The 20,254-nt window shown below is 37.8% G+C and overlaps 1 protein-coding gene across 5 annotated transcripts in view; it reads left to right on the top strand.

Annotated features, from left to right (window-relative positions):
• pcdhac2.S (protocadherin alpha subfamily C, 2 S homeolog) overlaps nt 1–19,997 on the top strand; it is a 130,586-nt gene extending 110,589 nt beyond the window's left edge. For 4 of the 5 annotated variants that reach the window (XM_041588813.1, XM_041588815.1, XM_041588814.1 and 1 more), the window contains exons 3-4: nt 1,299–1,387; nt 19,164–19,997. In XM_041588813.1, coding sequence (XP_041444747.1) covers nt 1,299–1,387; nt 19,164–19,474 — 400 coding nt within the window. In that variant the 3' untranslated portion in view covers nt 19,475–19,997. The remainder of the gene's footprint in view (nt 1–1,298; nt 1,388–19,163) is intronic. The other variant, XM_018256257.2, reaches the window with a different exon arrangement.
• Nucleotides 19,998–20,254: the final 257 nt, after the last annotated feature.

The raw sequence follows: 20,254 nt of genomic DNA, 5'->3' as shown, positions 1-20,254 counted from the left end.
TATATAAATCTAAAGATTAGCAGCACTGAGAGACTTGCCTTAAAGGACCAGTAACATCAATTTTGTTTTTTAAAAAATGTGTTAGTATACAACAAAAAAAACCACAAAGATAAATTAAACATTGAAATCGCTAAGTCTTTAATAAGAAATAACTTACCGACACTCAGCTTGTGCTCCTCTTCAGAAAAGGCGACAGGGCGACAATCCATCGTGCGGCACTCGATTTATCCTCCCTGGCTCCTATCCCTTCTCCTATAAGGATGGCAGGGAGGAGAAATCGAGCACTGCACGATGGCTCGGCGGATCGCCTTTTCTGAAGAGGTGCGCAAGCGGAGTGTCGGTAACTTATTTCTTAATAAAGACTTAGTGATTTCAAAGTTTAATTTGTCTTTATGGGTTTTTTTTTTCGTTGTAAACTAACAATTTTTTAAAAAAAATTTATGTTACTGGTCCTTTAAGATAATAAACATATTTCTGATACAAATCCCTATATTATGCAAAATAGCATTTCTTGTATTTAGACCCTATATCTTGTTACAGAAGTGGAATTACACAAAACATGTAGGCAGATTTAGAAAGCTCATGTTATCCTGAAAAAATGATGTATAATTTTCATAGTTAACATAAACCCCTCACTCAAAAATTCAGATTTGATGGCTGAAAAAAATGCCTTGAAAAAATGTGTCTGTTTAAAAGACAAATTCACAAAAGTGGAGATAGAGGTTTGTGAATTTGATGGGAAAGCCAACACTTTTATCTCCACTTTTATTTTGTCTCAATATCACCATATTTCCCCCATAGCCTCTCCTTCTGTGTTTAAAATTAAAGTTGATGATTAATACCATTAATACTTCCTAATTCATGAACACTTTGCAGCTGGTTGCACGAGGGTCGCATCCCTTGGATGTTGTCATTAAAAGATTGTAATGTCTACTTAGATCAGTCTTATTTTTATAGCTTCCATTGTTTCCAACTTGCTCCAGTTAGTTACAGTTCACTCACCCCTTTTTACCAATCAAGTAAATGTAGTTATGGTCACTTTAGTGATGATAAAATCGTCCATATGACATTACCCTTTAAATAAGTGATTGGGTTTTCCAGATATTTCTTGTTGTTCTCCTTACTGCTATTTTGTATTTTAAAGTCTATAAAATATTCACATTGAATTTGGTAGAATGAAAATGACCTTCTATGTGCTAGAAGGAACCATTATGTGTTAGATAAAAGAGTAAAATATATTCAGATTATTTTTTTAAATATTGGATTGTGCCAAAGAGCTAACTCTCTGTTCTGTACAGCGCTGTGCACATGGAAGGAGCAGCAATTTTACGCAGTGGGCCCGGAGGTCTTGAGCAGCAATGGCCAACAGTGTCCAGTGCAACATCAGGTTCGACTATTAATATTTCTTATTGTTGAACATGAATATTATTACTTCAGTAACATTAAATGGATTATCAGAATTATCAGTGTATGTTGCCTGATTTCATTATATTCCATGAACTCTTTACTAGAAGAACTAATACTATGCTACTGCCATCAATTACAGAGAAACCAGAAATATAACAGCCTATAAAGGTGTTGAATCTGATAGTTTCAAGTCATATATTGCTATGGTAACCATATCTTATATTATAAGAGCCTACTACTGATCTTTCTGATGCTGCAATTACCAGATCATTCATTAACTTTAATCAAGCATCTGTCCTTTCTTTTCATCTGCACCCATCAACCATTGTGGCCCAACAATTATTTTGTCTAGTTGTTAAAGGACATGTAAAGCCTACATTTTCCTATCATGTATATACGTTGGGCTTCCCCACCCAAGCCACATCATTTGTACTGCATATACCCCCTCTATTTGCCAACGCCATCACATTGTCCTAAAAAATAGCTTTCACCTGGCCGCCATTTTCCCTCTGACACATCATCAGTAACACTGACATCTGCAAACAGGACATGTATGCTGTAAAGTTCATGCAATGCTGAATGATGTAGGTTTAAACAGGCACAACATACTTTGATAAAAAGTTCTGCTGGGGTTGAGCACTATAGTGGTTAAGCTGAGCTCAGGAGAGGTGGTTAGGAGAAATAAATAGGATCTGACAGCTAGAGTTTCTATGGGAGCCAGCAAAGTTATCTCTTCATTGGCTGTTAGAATGGAGGATGTGTTTAGTAATCTGAGCTGAGAAGAACTGAGCATGCGCATGAGCCAACAGCCAAGTAAATTCCTCAGGGCAGAGTGGGTTAGAGGAGTAGAAGGATTTCTAAGTGATCAAGGGGATGCTGCAGCCTAATGGTAGAGACACACGCTCAGATTCGGGGAGATTAGTCGCCCAGCTACAAATCTCCTCTTCTGCGGTGCGACTAATCTCCCCGAACTGCCTCCCACTGGCTAGAATGTTAATCGCCGGTCGGATGGCAATCGGTGCACTTCGTTTTCCGAAGTCGCTCCGAAGTCGCCTTACGAGGAAACTTCGGGCGACTTGGGAAAATGAAGCACTCTGAGAGCAATACCGTTGGCGATTTACATTCTAGCTGCTGGGAGGCAGTTTGGGAGACTAGTCGCCTGAAGAAGAGACGATTTATTGCTGGGCAACTAATTCTCCCACGAATCTGCCCTTACTGTTAACCTTATAATGACCAGAGTGGCCGATATCTAAAGATTTCAAAGAGGCTGTTCACTGATTTTTGTGGGGGGGGGTTTACATGACCTTTAAACTAAATGTCCAGTGCAAATAACATTCTACAATGATGAGATGGGCCAAACTTGGGTCCAAGGTTTAGCAATAGTATTGGCAGTGATAGAGACTATGCATTATGGAAGGAATTTACTCAAGTTCTACCTTATTGCCTTATGTATGGGGATGAAGATGGTTTAGAAAATAAACCAAACTGAAATCTAGAGGCCTCCATCCTGGTTATGACTAGATATATGTGTGACTGAGGTAAGGATTACATTAAATGAAGTGAGTTTTGGTAATATTATAATGACAGTAAAGTTACAGATTAGGTAGGAAAGATGTGTAACGTAAAATATGCAAGAGAAGAATATTAAAATAATCAAGAGACTTGTTGAGTGATGGAACAGATGGAGCATGCCGAGTAAAAGTGCAGATGAAGCATATGCATACTTGTAATAACATCACATGTTTTAGCTTCAGCATGTGGCTCTGTGTTGGTGTATTTATAGCTACACCTCTCAGTCCATGCTGATGTTGCCTGACGTTGCTGATAAAATAGTTCCCTTCTCTAGCGCCACAGTGCAGCACAGTTCATGCTTATGCCTGGATATAATAAACAAGTCACTGCCCCAGCTTTCTGCTAAACTGACCTGAACTGTCACCAGGTTTTCACTGTTTCTACTAAAATCTCATACAGACTACATTTATAGTATGTTTGTTTAAGCCCTAGTGTGGTTCAGGTACTATGAATAGGAAAATTCTTTAATAAGAATTTTGGAAAATTTGGTACATTTTAAAGAAGGGTTGGGTTTCTGCAAGCCTTTCTGAGGAGGTGAATATGTACAGTATTGGGCTACATTCCTGGCAAAACAGATCTTCATTCAAGGCCATGTACAGTCTTTTCATATTACTTTATGTGACCGATGTTCAGAGCTGACAACATAGATTAGGGTAAAGCTCAGATGAAAGACAAATGCTATGAGGCCTCAATAGAATTTCTCTGCAAATGCAATCTTAACACATCTGGTACAGTCTCAGGGAGGGGGACATGAGCTTCCTGTGAAAGACTTGGTACAAAGAAGAATAATAATCCTGTGAAACAGTAAACAAATGTAAAATTGTTGTCTATGTAAATGCTAAACTAGGGCACATTTACCAACAACTTTGTTTAAATTAACAAAGACTACTACATACTTGGGTTCATCTCTGCCGTTGTGCAATCAATAATAATACTTGTTGCTTCTTGTGCAGTATGTGTAATGGTGTCTTGTATTTTATGCCACCATATCTGAATTTTACTCTTGTGCCACCCGTGTGCTGGGCTGCTTTAATTGCTTCCAAAGTATTCTCGTTAAATCCTAAACTGGCAGAACTGTTGGTGTGAACAAATGTGCTAAAGGGAAATATCTGGATTTCTGATTTTCCAATTAACTTTTTAAGAAAATAGTAAACCACTCTACTTTTTGCTTAAAGGAGAAGGGAAGCTACCAAAGCAGTTTATTGCCAATAGATTAGCCACAATAGTGCAAGCTATAACACTACAGTATATGTATTCTGCAGAATGCTTTACTATACCAGAGTCAACAACTTGTGGTGTTTATACAAATGGCCTGTAGATGTCACTGTGCCCAGACTTATACTGTGCATATTTCCTGGTAGCTTAAAAGTGAAAGTTACTATTGTGTAATGCCTGCATGACCCTGCTAATAAAGCACTGTTATACTCTACTCGTCCTCGGCTACACAAAACATAACAAGGATGGCTCTCTGCAGCAGCTTGCAGCTTTTCTTCTAAACCCTGGTGAGCCTACCATACCTTTTACTGCTTGGATCCGTATATTTGAAAATTACATTATTGCTGCTGACCAAGTGGAGATTTCTGCTGCTAGAAAGCGTGCTTTACTTATTCACTGCCTGGGAGCAGATGGACAGCGTATATTCTACAAATTACCATTACCTGATGATACTTATGAAACTGCTCTTACTGCTATAAAGAACTTAACTCTAGAAGCTCTCTCTGTTTGTTTAGGATAAAAGCTGCCATATTAGCTTGGTGTGACATCACTTCCTGCCTGAGTCTCTCCCTGCTCACTCATAGCTCTGGGCTCAGATTACAGCAGGGACAGGAAGAGGGAAGGGGGAAAAGGGAGGGGGAGAGGTAGAGAGGAGGAAACTGAGCATGCTCAAGCCCAAGCCCTGGAGGTTTAACCTGAAAACAGGAAGTCTGATACAGAAGCCCATGAGTACACAATAGAAGGGAAAAAATGTGGTGTTTCTTTGACAGAGGACTCAGAGCAGCATTACTTTGAGGGTTTACTGGTGTATTTATATAGACCTTTCTGATAAAGCTTACCTAATTTTAGCCTTTCCTTCTCCTTTAATGCAATGGCTTTAGCAATGGTATGTTTATAATTTTTATAGGTGTCCTGTTAAATAATATAATCTGAATGAACACTTCCGAAGCACCAGTACCCCATACGAACAGAGGGCATTGTTTCCCAGACCTAGACATACTACCTCTCTGAGCAGTTCATGTTTAGCAAATAACTTCACATATTTGGCTGAATTTGAATAAGTATTTTGAGGTACCAGTTAATCCACCTGTGCTGTCAGATGATAAGACCCTAGTAAGTGAAACTAGGCACTGGCATTGCACTGTAGTCTTATATTTTGCTTTACTAATGATCTATAGATATTTCAGTCATTCTGTAATTTGCAGCCTGTGGAAGGCACGCTAATTTTCCAATAAGAGCAGGTCTCAAGACATATAACTAGTTATGGGTGAATAAAGGCGCAAATTCATCAATTTGCCACGAATTTGCAAAACTGCGAAAAATTCTTGAAATCCATTGAAGTCAATCGACGTGAAAATTATTTTCACTCATCAATTTCGACGCCCGCGACAATTTTTATATGTGCCCTATTTTGTCCAAATGCATTAAAAATAGTCTCGGGCGGTGAAATATTTTTGACACATTTAGCAAATTTTTCACGATTGCGTGAATTATTTGAAGTTTCGCGAATTTCACGCAAAATTTGTGAATTATTGGGTGAAACGGGACAAATTTGTCCATCATTACATATAACATTTTACGTGTGATAATACAAACAGTTCGAGTCTATTTCCCAGAACAATTGCAATCGATATCGTGCTATAGTTTTCGGAATCAAAGCTGTGCCAGATCTACATTACAGAGCTCTCAAGAGATGGTTTGTTTGCTCAGCAGCATTGCAGAAGGAAGACATTCTTAAAGAAGTGTATCCATATAGTCCTTATTATTAGCCACGCACTATGTGCTGCACCACTCCCCATAGGTTTGTATAATATATGCAGGTATCAGCATCTATGTTAATGATGAGTTGCTTTTAATTTGCATACTGATGAGTTAATTTACATGGTTACAGAATAAACTTTACAAATACAAGGTCTAATAATATAAATGTTTGTGCTCTATGCCATAAATAACATATTTATATAGCACAGATCAATTAACAAAGGTAGTATTAAACCATTCAATAAATAAGCAATGTATTATATTGATTAGCCAGTACATATGTGTTTTTTGCATTATGTGCTAATCTAAGATTGCATTCAAATTTAGTTCATGTTAATTGATAGAACATCTCAAGGCAGTTCATTCATTATTTCCATTTATCAAAGCTAATTGTCTTTCATTTATTCTGTTGTTCAGAAAATCAAGCCAGCACTCCAACTTTAAATATATTGAAAAATGTTATCTTGCCTGGGTGCTTGTACTGTCAATGCTGAATGTGACACACTTAAGTTGCTTAAGTTGCAATAAATGTTTCTTAAAGGGGTACTGTAATGGGATTTTTTTTTTCAAAATGCATCAGTTAATAGTGCTGCTCCAGTAGAATTCTGCACTGAAATCCATTTCTCAAAAGAGCAAATAGATTTTTTTATATTTAATTTTGAAATCTGACATAGGGCTAGACATTTTGACAATTTCCCAGCTGCCCCAGGTCATGTGACTTGTGCTCTAATAAACTTCAGTCACTCTTTACTGCTGTACAGCAAGTTGGAGTGATATCAACCCCTCCCTTTCGCCCCAAGCAGCCTAACAACAGAACAATGGGAAGGTTACCAGATAACAGCCCCCTGGTAGATCTAAGAACAGCACTCAATAGTAAAAATCCAGGTCCCACTGTGAATACTTCAGTTACATTGAGTAGGAGAAACAACAGCCTGGCAGAAAGCAGTTCCATCCTAAAGTGCTGGCTCTTTCTGAAAGCACATGCCATAATTCAGTAATTACATTTTACATGGTAGAGTGAATTATTTGCAGTGTAAACAGTGTAATTTAGAAATAAAAACTACATCATTAAAATTACAGAATCTCATAGTCCATATCCAACCATCATGGTATATCCAGTAGATTATACATTTAAGTCCATTACCTAGAAAAATTCAATAATAATAAATTATCTAAAACAACTACTACTTCATTCATTTTGCATAAGAAATCCATTTCCATAACTTTTATAAAAAACATTGCAAGGTAAAACTTTTGTTTAATCCTATTGGAGAAAGAGACTATTAGAGAGTAGCAGTGTGGCTATAAAAGTTGGAGTCTCTTTTTCCAATTGCATTAAACAAAAGTTTTACCTTTCAATGTTTTTTATGAAAATTATGGAAATGGATTTCTTATGCAAAATTAATTAAGTAGTGTTTTAGATAACTTATTATCATTCTATTTTTCTAGGTAATGGACTTAAATGTATAATCTACTGGATATACCATAATGGTTGGATATGGACTATGAGATTCTGTCATTTTAATGATGTAGTTTTTATTTCTAAATTACACTGTTTACACTGCAAATAATTCACTCTACCATGTAAAATGTAATTACTGTATATACTCGAGTATAAGCCGAGTTTTTCAGCCCCCAAAATATGCTGAAAAACTCTACCTCGGCTTATACTCTGGTCAAGCGCAAAAACGGTCGCCGGCGTCCAAGAATAGTCGCCAGCATCCAAGAATAGTCTCCAAGAATATTCGCCGGCATCCAAAAACGAGACGCCGGCACCTCCAATGGGAGCAGAAACCCTCAATTTTTTGATTGAAACTTAACAGAAGCTGCTGCATTTCTCACCCTAGGCTTATACTCGAGTCAATAAGCTTTCCCAGTTAAAATACCTCAAGGTACCTTAGCTTATACTCGGGACGGCTTATACTCGAGTATATAAGACATTGGCCATAGGTGTGCTCCTTCCATACAAAGTCACTGGATACTATTTGGTTTTTGAAGCAACCAGAACGTATATGTACCCTTAAGAATCAAGTAAGTGGTAAGAGGAATATTGTATTGAACTGTCTATGGAGACAGCCATTCTGTAATTCTGAGCTTCCTGGATTCTGGTTTCTGGATAACAGATCGCCTACCTGTACTATGTGTTCAAAATCATTTACAAAAATTTTCCCTACTGGTAACCCATGAACTCAATAAACTGTATTATTATTTTATTAGTATAAAAGCATGGGGGTCCTGGTGCAGTCATAGATTAATTTATTTATAGGCAAAGAACATGAAAACCACTATTAGTTTAGTGATATGTGACCTGACTATTCTAAGGGCTATGAGGAAAGGGCGTAACTACTGAGGAAGCAGACCCTGTGGCTGCAGGGGGGGGCAGGAGGTATAGGGCTCCATGAGGCCCTAATTCATGTACAATTTCAATAAATATTGGTAAAACAAGTCAACCTCTGAACATTTTGGGGGCCTGAAAAATACTTTGCTGTGGGGCCCAATAATATCTAGTTACTCCACTGGGTGAAAAAGTCTTTTTGGAAAATCAGCAATAGCCATAATTCTGTTTTAGTTTAGAGAAAACCCACTTTCATATACAGTATTATTTTTGTTGGAGCTCATATACACATACACAAAAAGGTAGCTCTGCAGTATGCACAGACAGAGAAGAGCAGAACCAGGTCAGCTGCCAGATATGATTATGTTACTCAGTAAGGTTCTTGCTGGCCTTAGGCTAATGCAGAAATGTAGTGAAACTAGAAACGAATTCAAAGGCTAGTTTGTTAATGAACGCAGAAGCCATGTTGTCATGTATCTCAGACATGCCTAAACAATGGCATTATGTATATCTGCTACACAAGTGCTTCACTATTACACCTTCATTAGATGGATAACCATGCGTCAACAGATTATCTGATGGGATTTATGGTGTGAATGAGTATTAAAGAAAACTCTTTTTTTCATTCATCATGGATCTGTTCACATATTAGATTTGAGGGAAATTGAACGTTATTGATACTATTAGGCTCCTTCTTACATTCATAGCATTTTGCAATTGATCAACGTCTTCTAAAAACATAAGGATAGTCCTTACAGAGAGTGAAGGTGAATAGCAATGTCAATGACCTTTAAGTTTCAAATCAATATAAGCTCCTGCCTAGTGGAATTTTTCCAAATTCTGACATCCGCATCAGTTTTGACACCCGTGTCAAATTTGACGCTGGCGTTAAAGTCAATGGGCTTCTGAATAATGTTGACGTACGAAGGTTTTGAAGCAAGCAACTTTTTCGGCAAATTTTCACCGTCGAATTTTCGTGGCAGTTTTGCGAATGTATTCGAAGGTGGCAAAACACGGAAATTCGCACCTGGTGAATTTATTCGCCCATCACTAGTCCTGCCTGCATTATCATCCATTTCAAGAGTTTTGTAATACAGGTACTAAAACATAGTAAGTCAGAAAACATCTCCATGTTTTAATGTAGTTGCAAGGAACTTATTTGCCTCAGTCTAGTAAACAACTAGCATTACCCCATCTCAGTGATCAATAACCTTCAAAATCAGAGTATAGCTTTGATCTGTCTAATGTAGTTAGTTGCCCTTTAATATTAAATAGACCAGGGGAATGTACTTAAAGTCGCAAACAGAAAAACAATTTGCAGCAATAAGAATAAAAATCCACATTTCGCAATGTAATATTGTTCCTTAAACTGTTATTGCATTGCCAATTCTAATTGTGCACTCTTAAGAAGTGCTTGAAGGTGTCGTAATCTTTTGGAGTTGTAGGTAAAGTTGCTGTACCGTGTTAGCCAGTAAAAATGTTACAGGGCAACCTTTTTGAAATAAAAACAATATAACAATAATAACAAAGTGGTATAAAGGTGATACCTTTACTGGCTAACTAATAGAATCATAACAAGCTTTCAGAACGTTTTATTTCCTTTTTCAAGCTGATTACAATGAAGCTTTTAGAGCAGACTTAACGACTTTTTCAATAAGAAGTTCTATTATATTTACTGAGCATTGGCGCAAACTATAAAATTTGCAAACGGTCTTCCACTGTCGAAAGTGGTCGCTAAACAGTTTCCGGGTTTGAAAAAGCGATATTAAATTTGCGCAAAGCACATTTTTTTTGTGCAAAGGCATAACTTTTGGCATTGTGAATAGTTTTTCCATTACCAACTTTTATTACATTCCCCCATATATCTGTTGGGAGTTTGTGTGTTTTTTAGTCACCTCGGAAAAAACAATAAAACAAACACAAAATGCTTCAGAGTTTGGTTTATTCCTAATGGATGTCTCTAGGAAAGGCGGAATGCTAATAAGTAGGTTGATTTAGCCAGTCAGATTTTAATTGAATTATTATACAGTAGTTAACTGTACTGAAACAATGAGTCAAGTTAACCATGTAATTAGAATAAAAGAAATTGACATGAGAATTAATGGGACAAAATACCAATGGTAGAATTCTTTTGAACTGTATCAGCAGACTTTATATTTCATTTTGCTATATATACTGTATAGTGGTAAAGTGACCAAAACGATGTGGTAAAAGGTGTGTTTTCCCTATTCTTTTGTGTATAGAATTTAGTAGCGAGTTACTCTGATCCAGTGCTCCAGCTCACGGATTGTGGAAAGGTATTTAGTTTTAGTGAAGCTGTTAGGAAGGTCTCTCAGAGCAGGGTACAGGTGATCTGCTAAATAATACTGGGGATGGCTATTTGACACATCCTAACATTTAAAAAACAACATTTTTAGACTTTTGTTGGCAACATGGTTCATTTCCAGCAAATAATTTCAGGAAGTGATTTGCTAATGGATAATTGTACTATGAAAGGATTAATCCAAATATAATTCTACATTGAACTTGTGAACTCCTCAGATGGTACTTAGATGCGGGGAGCTCAAGCTGTTTGGCATTTTTCATCTGCTTTCAGTTCACTAGCTGCTCGCTGTGGCTTTCTGAATGCCTTGACTGCTGAAACGCTCGCATGGTCAGACACTTACAGTCATCTAAGATGCATAAAGCCCAGTGCACTGGAAGAGCGTAATCAGGTTATAACAACATTCTCCTCTTGCTTTCATGTCTGTTCCATATCAGACGCATCTTTGATGTTGCTAAATTAGGCAGGATCATGTAATGTTACAGTTAAACCCATTAGATATGCCTAAGATATCACGGCATGGGGTTATTTGACATAACACAGAAATAAGTGACATATTCCCACAACTGGAGACTTTCTGTAGCTTATAAGGGGGCGCATTTTTCTTTTTACGTCTACAATGAAGAAGGAAACGTCTACCGCAGACAAAAAGAAAGCCTTTAAGGGTAAGGTCACACTGAGCGTTTCGGGGAGATTTAGTTGCCTGGCGACTAATCGCCTCGTCTTTGCGGTGACCAATCTCCAGAGCTAATCACACACGGTGATTCGTTTTCCGAAGTCGCCCAAAGTTTCCTTGTGACGCTCCCCAAAACGTTCAGTGTGACCTTACCCTAACTGGATAATCAGCTTTCAATGGCAGCGGCCGGAATCCTATACAGTATATAGGAACAATCTGCTGAATGGAAGGAGGGTAAGGGAGGTCTTCTTTATAATATACACTGCAACAGACAATGGATTGCGTGATAGCAAGATAATTAACCTTTTATTTCTGCATAGAACATTACCTTGCATTTATATAGGCATTTATATAATTACCTTATAATTATTTAGGGGATTATTTATTAAAATCCGAATTTATCTCATATTTTATTAAAAAAAAAACATGACCAAACTCCCATGCCCAATTTTAGCTTATCTATTAATAAAACAAAAAGATTGAATCGAATCGTCGAAAATCTAGATAAATTTGAGGGAAAACCTGAATTTTCCACGTTTTTTGGGCTTTTTCCCAAATTGCTCTACCCTTTCGAGCTTTTGTCCCGAATCACTATTTTTTTTTTACTTTTTGCCCAAAAACCCTGTAGGAATTTTTTGGCAAAAACCCCCTTAGACCCTGATAACTTCAGTTTGATATAGGTGCTTCTCCCATTGACTTATCCAGAGCCTCAACAGGTCTGAGATGGCGGATTTTCGGATTCGGCCTTTTTGCAGCATCAGGTTTTTTTCCATGAAAAATGTGAGTTTTCTAGTGAAAAAATTAGCATTTTTCGAGTTTTTAACATTCGGATTTTAATAAATAACTCCCTTAGTCTGGTACAGACAGCTACAGTATGTAAAAAAAAACAACTGACCCTAAGAAACTCATATAAAAACTTGCAAAGTTGCCTAGTATAAATATTCCCCAATGACTGAAAATTAAGATGAGTGAGACATGATTAGGAGAGGGCAAAGTTGCCCCATTTAAATAACCCCAGTCTTTTCGAGTAATACGTCAAACAGGTTGTACAACCTTTCAATATTCTATGGTGGGTGGATGAAAGAAATATAATGATATTTACTTCTTAAATTCATTATAAGCATAGGAATGCATTAAATACATATACAGATCTATATTTCTTAACCTGAATAATAGAAAGTACTTAATAGATACTGGGATGTTCTTGTATTGTGATCTAATTGCCCCCCAGCTTACATTCTACTGCTAGTTCACAGTCAATGTTTTAAGCTGGCACATGTGGAATTTATCAAAGCAAAAATATAATAAGGAAGATCTAGGGCCTCATCAACCAATACTTAGGGGTTATTTATTCTGATTGAAGAAAACAACAATTTTTTCATAGAAAAAAACAAATAAAATGTTTGTAATTCAATAAACCCGATGGTGTTAAAAAAAAAGTACTCCAACTCATACCTGCCGAATTCATGTAGAAGTCAATGGCAGATGTTGCATTGATAACCTGACCTTTGTTGGGTTTCGTTCAATAATCCAAAGATTTTGTGGTTTTCGGGTGTCTGATCCAAAAATGTTGCAGGTTTTGGGTGTTAAATCCGAAAAAGCCACAGTTTTTGGTAACATTTGAAATATTAGTACGATTCTGATATTTTTATGATTTTATCGATTTTTTTTCCTTCACAAGAAATTTTCTGAAAAATGTATTGTTAAATCGGGGGAAAAGTCAGTGCGGATTTGTTTTTGGAAAATAGTGAGAACTTTTCAGGTTTTGATAAATAACCCCCTTAGTTGTCAATAGATGCTGGAATTTGTGCTCCACAATGGCTGCACTGTTTTCAAAAGAGGTGAGCTAGGGGCCGAACAGCAGGGCCGCCATCAGGGGAGGACCAGAGGGACAAGTGTCCCGGGCCCAGGCCTGTAGGGGGGCCCGGCAGGGCTGCACTTTTCGAAGAGCCTGGCCCCCCTTGACAGCTCCGAAGCCATGCCGTCCGATCGAAGTCCCGAACAGCCGAATGCGGAAGTGCCAAACAGACGAAGTCCTGAAGCGGCAGAAAGACCCGAAGTCACAAAAGGAGCCGACACTGAAGTCCTGAAGCGCCGAAAAAAGACCCGATGTCACAAAAACAGCTATAATTGAAGTCCTGAAGCCACGAGTTCAATTCTACTGACACCAATGTGGGTTTTGGTTTTTTTTAAACCCCTGGCCACCAAGGTTTTATTTTAATACTCTATAGGCACCTGCCACCAATTTTTAAAAAAAAATATTTTATGGGACCCCAATTTTTTTTAAACTTGTAAGGGGACCCTGGCTCCAAGGTTTTTTTAAAAAATATTTTTGGGGCCCCAAATTTTTTAACTTGTAAGCGGGGCCCTGGCACCAAGGTTTTTTTAAAAAAAACTTTTATGGGGGACCTGGCGCTAATGTTTTTTTTTTAACTTATAGGGTGGCCCTGGTCACCAATTATTTTATTGAACTTGTAGGGGGGCCCTGACCACCAATTTTTTAAAAGAAACTTTTATGGGGGCCCTGGCACCACAGTTTTTTTTTTACTTATAAGGGGGCCCTGACCATCAATAGTTTTTTATAACTTCTGTGTGTGGGGGGTACCTTTTTTAGTGCTGATGTCTGTGTGGTCTTTTAACTGTGGTGTGGGCAGGATCTGGGGTGGGGCCTGGGTGGGTGGTGCCCAGGGGGCCCTAAAAATTTTATTGTACGGGGCCCCGTGATTTCTAACGGCGGCCCTGCTAAACAGTGGTGTTCTCTTGGATTCCCCCCAGTTGGTGCACCATGTAGACTCACAAGCTAGGGGGCACCAACACAGGCAAGGGGTAGAGCTCTTTTCTTACTGCTTATGGCAGGGGTTAGGTACAAGGTTCCATTGTGCCCACATTGCTGCAAGAACACAACTGTGTGTAGAGGTTAATTAGTGCATAGGCTACATGCTAGGGGCCCAGTGTAATCAGGGGCCCATTTCTATTATCCTTTATCCTTTATATTTATGTTTATTTACTGCTTGTGATGATGCTTCCCATTATTGTATAAATTAGACAACATCCCTGTTATTTGTACAAATTGTTCTCAAAATACTCTATATACTTTGCTATGCATAAGGATCCATAAGGTGCATTACAGGCAATAGAACAATGTGATTTGTGCAAGACTGCCCTCTTTCGTGTATTATAATGGTATTTAATCAGATCTCAGCCATCATTGTTGTTTCTTATTGATTTCCCAGCATTTAATTATTGCCTTTATTACATTTTAAGGCCATACACAATGTTTTATTAGATTTTTAAGGAATCGGGAAACAGAGCGGTCAGAATTCCAGATAAAGATCTGCAGTGTTCCACAATATAAATGAGACAGAAGTTTAATTTACTGAAACGGCAGATAAAGCTCTGCTTATAAGCAAATCTGGTTAATGGCAAGTTTAGGATTAGGATTTGCTCTGTTGCATTGCTGAAAATTCTGCTGGTTACAGTATATACTGTTTATATATTTGCAGCTTGTTATGAGATTTACTGGCTGGCCAAGATGGATACAAAGCAAACTCTCGACACTGTCATAATGAACAATAAATACCATTAAAATACCGACATAAAGGCTGATATTAAAAAAGCACAATCATCAAACTTTGTGTGTAGCAGCCTGGCCAATAGTCAGTAGTCCCAATGGGCAACCATTGCTTTTTGGTACTTGGTGTGAGCATACATTATCCATGGGCTTTTTCCCCCCTACTTCTGATACCACTTATTGTAATCTTTCTTAAAGTGAAAAAATCAACCAGAGCAACAAATACACTTAGACCAGGGCTCATTACACACTGATAGGTTACATGTTCTCACATTAGATGCTTCAGCAATTACTGAAGGGCTGTATACATGTTTTTAATACATTGTGTGTGTGTGTGTATGTGTATATATATATATATCTATATATATCTATATATATCTATATATATATATATATATATATATATATATATATATATAAACCAAGTATTGTACAAAAAACCGCACTCTCAGGTCTTCTCAAGGGTGTAAAAAAGAAAATATTTATTTTGACGTTTCGGCTTCTATACTGAAGCCTTTCTCAAGTGGAGTGCACAACGCTGTTTTAATATGCAATACTTATACATATTCACTTGGTGACGCCCACATGATGCTATGACGTCACACTGTGGGTCTTGGCGCCATTTTGTGTTTAAATACTGACTGTTATTTGCACTGTGCACTCCACTTGACAAAAGGCTTCAGTATAGAAGCCGAAACATCGAAATAAATATTTTCTTTTTTTACACCCTTGAGAAGACCTGAGAGTGCGTTTTTTTGTACAATACTTGGTTTACATAATTTTTGAACACTGCACCCAGGCAGCTGCTTTTGCTTACATGAGTGCTCCAGTTTTGTGAATATATATATATATATATATATATATATATATATATATATACATATATATTTATATATCCTGCATCACTACTCCATTGTACAAAAGAGCCAGGAAAGCAAAAAAAAAAAAAAAAGGCAGGCTACAAGTTTATCTTGTTTAATTGAAATGCTGGGGTCCTTGCATCACGGCGGCTTGGAACATGATTTGGTGCATGTATTGTACCACAACTAATGGGCTTAGCTTTACTGTTTTTTAACTGCCTTGGTAAAGCAAATATGTTATCCGGAAACCTGTTATCCAGAATGCTCCTAGTTACCGAAAGGCTGTCTCCCATAAGCTCCATTTTATCCAAATAATTCCAAGATTTTAAATTCAGATCTGTTATATCTATTCTCTGTAACTTGATCCAAACTAAGATATAATTAATCCTTTTTGGACACAAAACCAGCCTAATGGGTTCATTTAATGTTTACATGATTTTCAAGTAAACTTAAGATAGGAAGATGCAAATTACGGAAAGATCTGTTATCCGGAAAACCCCAGGTCCCGAGCATTCTGGATGACAGGTCTCATACCTGTACTTACTTTATTCTAAGGTATAAAAGACATTCCTCCATATGTAATAAATGGCACTAAGTTTGCCCAGGAGCAGTAACCCATAGCAACCAATAATATGTTTGCTTTTAAACCGGTGACCAATATATGCTACCTGGTTACATTTGTAGTGGCACAATATATGCACCAAAGCATGTGATACCTGCCATGTTACAAGGAGAGGATTTGTTCATTTGCTTGTCTAAAGAGTTACTTACTTCAGTGTCGGACTGGACACCGGGAAAAAACACGGTGGGGCCCGCCGGCCCAGACTGCCTGCCCATGTTGGTGCATGTGTGCTTAGGGTCCCCATTGGCGCATGTACGCTCAGAGCAGCCTGGTGGCGCATGCTTGCGCCGTGGTAGCACGTGCGTGCGCAGCGCATGGTGCGCCAAGGAATCGGAGGTCGGGAGGGGGCCGTCGGGGACCCCTGAGGTTCCAGTTTCACCCTGCTTTACTTTCCAGCTTATCTTTTTACTCACATCCACTTGCCTATATATTATACAGAGATGCCTGTTAGAATAAACTTGCACTTGCAAAACTTGTTGGTCTATTCCCTTAAACTTGCAAACTTGTTTGTTTATTCCCTGAAGTGCCAAGATACAGTACATTATAAATAACTAAATATAGGTAAAACATATACAGCACTATAACACGTAAAGGAACTAATATGCTCTTAATTTTCTCACTTTTAGAAAGATTACAGTATGTGCTATTAAATCTGCATGACAGACTGCATTTCATTAATTATACAGATATAGGATTTATCATATCCAAAATGCTTGGAATCTGGGGTTTTCTAGATGAGGCATCCTTCCATAATTTGGATTACCACACCTTAAAGGGATACTGTCATGAGAAAACATGTTTTTCAGTTAATAGTGCTGCTCCAGTAGACTTCTGCACTGAAATCTGTTTTTCAAAAGAGCAAACTGATTTTTTTTATATTTAAGTTTGAAATCTGACATGGGGCTAGACATATTGTCAGTTTTCCAGGTGCCCCCAGATATGTGACTTTACTGTGTCTTTACTGAGTGATGCAGGGTCTCGTCCCCTGCACCGCACATGTGCACATGCGCACATGCGCACATGTGCATGCTCTGTGTTTTTGCCATGACCGGCCTGAAGAAGGGAGGTTGCAGCAGTAAGATTAGTGCAGGGAGCCGGGGGCCCACTGGGTTTTTGCCTGCCTGGAGTGATATCACCCCCTCCCCCCAGCAGCCCATCAACAGAACAATGGGAAGGTAACCAGATAACAGCTCCCTGGTAGATCTAAGAACAGCACTCAATAGTAAAATTCAGGTCCCACTGCGACACATTCAGTTACATTGAGTAGGAGAAACAACAGCCTGTCAGAAAGCAGTTCCATAGTGCAGCACTGTCTTTACTTGAAAGCATATGACCATGGCTTTCAAGTAAAGATGGCTGCCTACACACCAATATTACAACTTGAAAAAATACACTTGTTGGGTTTGGAATTAAATTTTACATAGTGGAGTGAATGAGTTGCAGTGTAAACAGTGTAATTTAGAAATAAAAACAACACCATAAAAATCACGACTGTCCTTTAAGCCTGTTAACATTCTGTTTACATTTTAAATTACCCTAATAGGATTGTTCAACCACCAATGATGGTGTAAATGCTTGAAGTGGCCACTTTTTATTACAAATGTCCAAGGAAGATTAATAAAGACATAAGTGTTCGTCTAATGCCCTAGACATGAGCCCACCCTTGTGGCATGCCCCTCAAATGTGTTAAAAAAATTCTTTTATAGTTCAGACTTTTGAAGGCAATCCCACTTTAAATATAGAAAAGTTGCCTGCGTTTTTTACACTTTTAATGATTTTCTGGGGTACAGGATATGATGTCACTGACATCAGATTGAGGAAGATGTTGCTTTGTTTCAGCAGTTCGCCTGGTCTGAGGTGGCAAAGACAACTCTGGCGAAAGAGGTAACGTTCAATAAAATCCGCAATTTAGTGAATTTGCGGAGCAACGGCCATTCGCCAGACCGAAAAGTCACTTGGTAATAGAGTGCGAAAGAACGCTAGCGACAGTCTCTATTGCTAGCGAATTGTCGTGTGCGGCTGTTAGTGACAGGCGATGTCCCTGCAGATGATTTCTGGCGAAAAGTCGCTAGTGTTATCCCTTTCGCCCTTTATTAATGCCCCATTGTACAACATTTCTGCTCACTTCTTTAGAAGTCTAATATATGGTTTTTAGCAAAGGTGAATGGAGGTTGTAAATAAGGCATTTAAAATACATTTCTTAAAATATTGGTAAATATGTACAAACCTATTTCTCATTATTATACATGATCAAATAATTATGTACAGTATGTCAAATAATAAGATTGAAGGGGTTGTTCACCTTTAATTTAACTTTTAGTATAATGTAGATAGTGAGACAATTTGCAATTGGTTTTAATTTATTATTATTTTGTGGTTTTCATCTTATTTAGCATTTTCTACAGCTGCTCTACAGTTTGCAATCTGGTTATTAGGGTCCAACTTACACTAGCAACCATGCATTGATTTGAATACGAGACTGAATAAAAAGATGAGAAATAAAAAGTAGCAATAACAATACATCTGTAGCCCTACAGAACATTTGTTTTTAGATGGGCTCAGTGACTCCCATTTGATAGCTGAAAGAAGAAGGCAAATAATTCAAAAACGATAAAAAAGAAAATGAAAAAAATTAAGGTTGATGCAAAAGTTGCTTAGAATTAGCCATTCCATAGCATGCTAAAAGTTAAATTAAAGGTCAACTACACCTTTAAGGTTTCCTTGTGGATTTCTGATGAAATGTGAGCAATGTGTTAATACTTGTATATGAATATATCTGATAATTCATTTGAATTTAAATATTTTATCTTGATCTTTTCAGAACCTCAAGGAGGAGAAGTATCTCCCCCTGTTGGAGCTGGCGTAAACTGCAACAGTTGGTCCTTCAAGTATGGCCCGGACAATGCCAAACAACCTGTGCCACAAATCCCCCCTGATTTCCCGGAGAATTTCATCATCCCTGGATCACCAGCCATTATCTCAATCCGTCAGGACCAGCCATCTGCCCAAGGCCAAAAAAGCAACTTCATAACATTTGGCAAGAAAGAGGAAACCAAGAAGAAGAAGAGAAAGAAGAAGGGGAACAAGAATCAAGAAAAAGCAAATAATGCCGCTGGCAACAACAATCAATGAAAGGATAATGAAGCCAATAATTTACCTTTTTTTTTGTAAGAAATAATGTAGCAACTTCTAAATTCTTCCTACTGTTGATGCACTTCCTGTAAACAAAGACTTCAACATTCAAGCCTAAAAACTGTTACCGTCTGTCTATATTATTTACCAGATTATGTCTTAAAGCTTTATTCTGTCAAATCTTAGTCATATCCAGCAGTTGTTTCTCGCATCCAAAGAACACAGTTGCAGTTCTGTGCATATGAAACAGTAAGTGACTGTTAAGGCCAATGTCTATGTAAATAGAATAATACAGAGTAACAAGTTATATTCAGGCATCCATGATAGGTAGAAAATACATACAGACAATGCTGTATTCAGTAGTAAGAAAATGTGCAGAAATTAGGTAAACCAGAGGAAATAGAAAACCAAGGAACAACACGTGAAGGGGCTGATTCACTAAGGGTCGAATATCGAGGGTTAATTAACCCTCGATATTCGACTGGGAATTGAAATCCTTCGACTTCGAATATCGCAGATATTACGATCGAACGATCGAAGTATTATTCCTTCGATCGAACGATTCGAAGGATTTAAATCCAACGATCGAAGGAATATCCTTCGATCAAAAAAAGTTAGCCAAGCCTATGGGGATCTTCCCCATAGGCTAACATTGACTTCGGTAGCTTTTAGATGGCGAACTAGGGGGTCAAAGTTTTTTTTAAAGAGACAGTACTTCGACTATCGAATGGTCGAATAGTCAAACTATTTTTACTTCGAATCCTTCGATTCAAAGTCGTA

Source organism: Xenopus laevis, chromosome 3S (genome assembly GCF_017654675.1).
Source record: "Xenopus laevis strain J_2021 chromosome 3S, Xenopus_laevis_v10.1, whole genome shotgun sequence".
Classification (NCBI taxonomy): domain Eukaryota; kingdom Metazoa; phylum Chordata; class Amphibia; order Anura; family Pipidae; genus Xenopus; species Xenopus laevis.
This window is presented reverse-complemented; position numbering and strand designations above follow the sequence as displayed.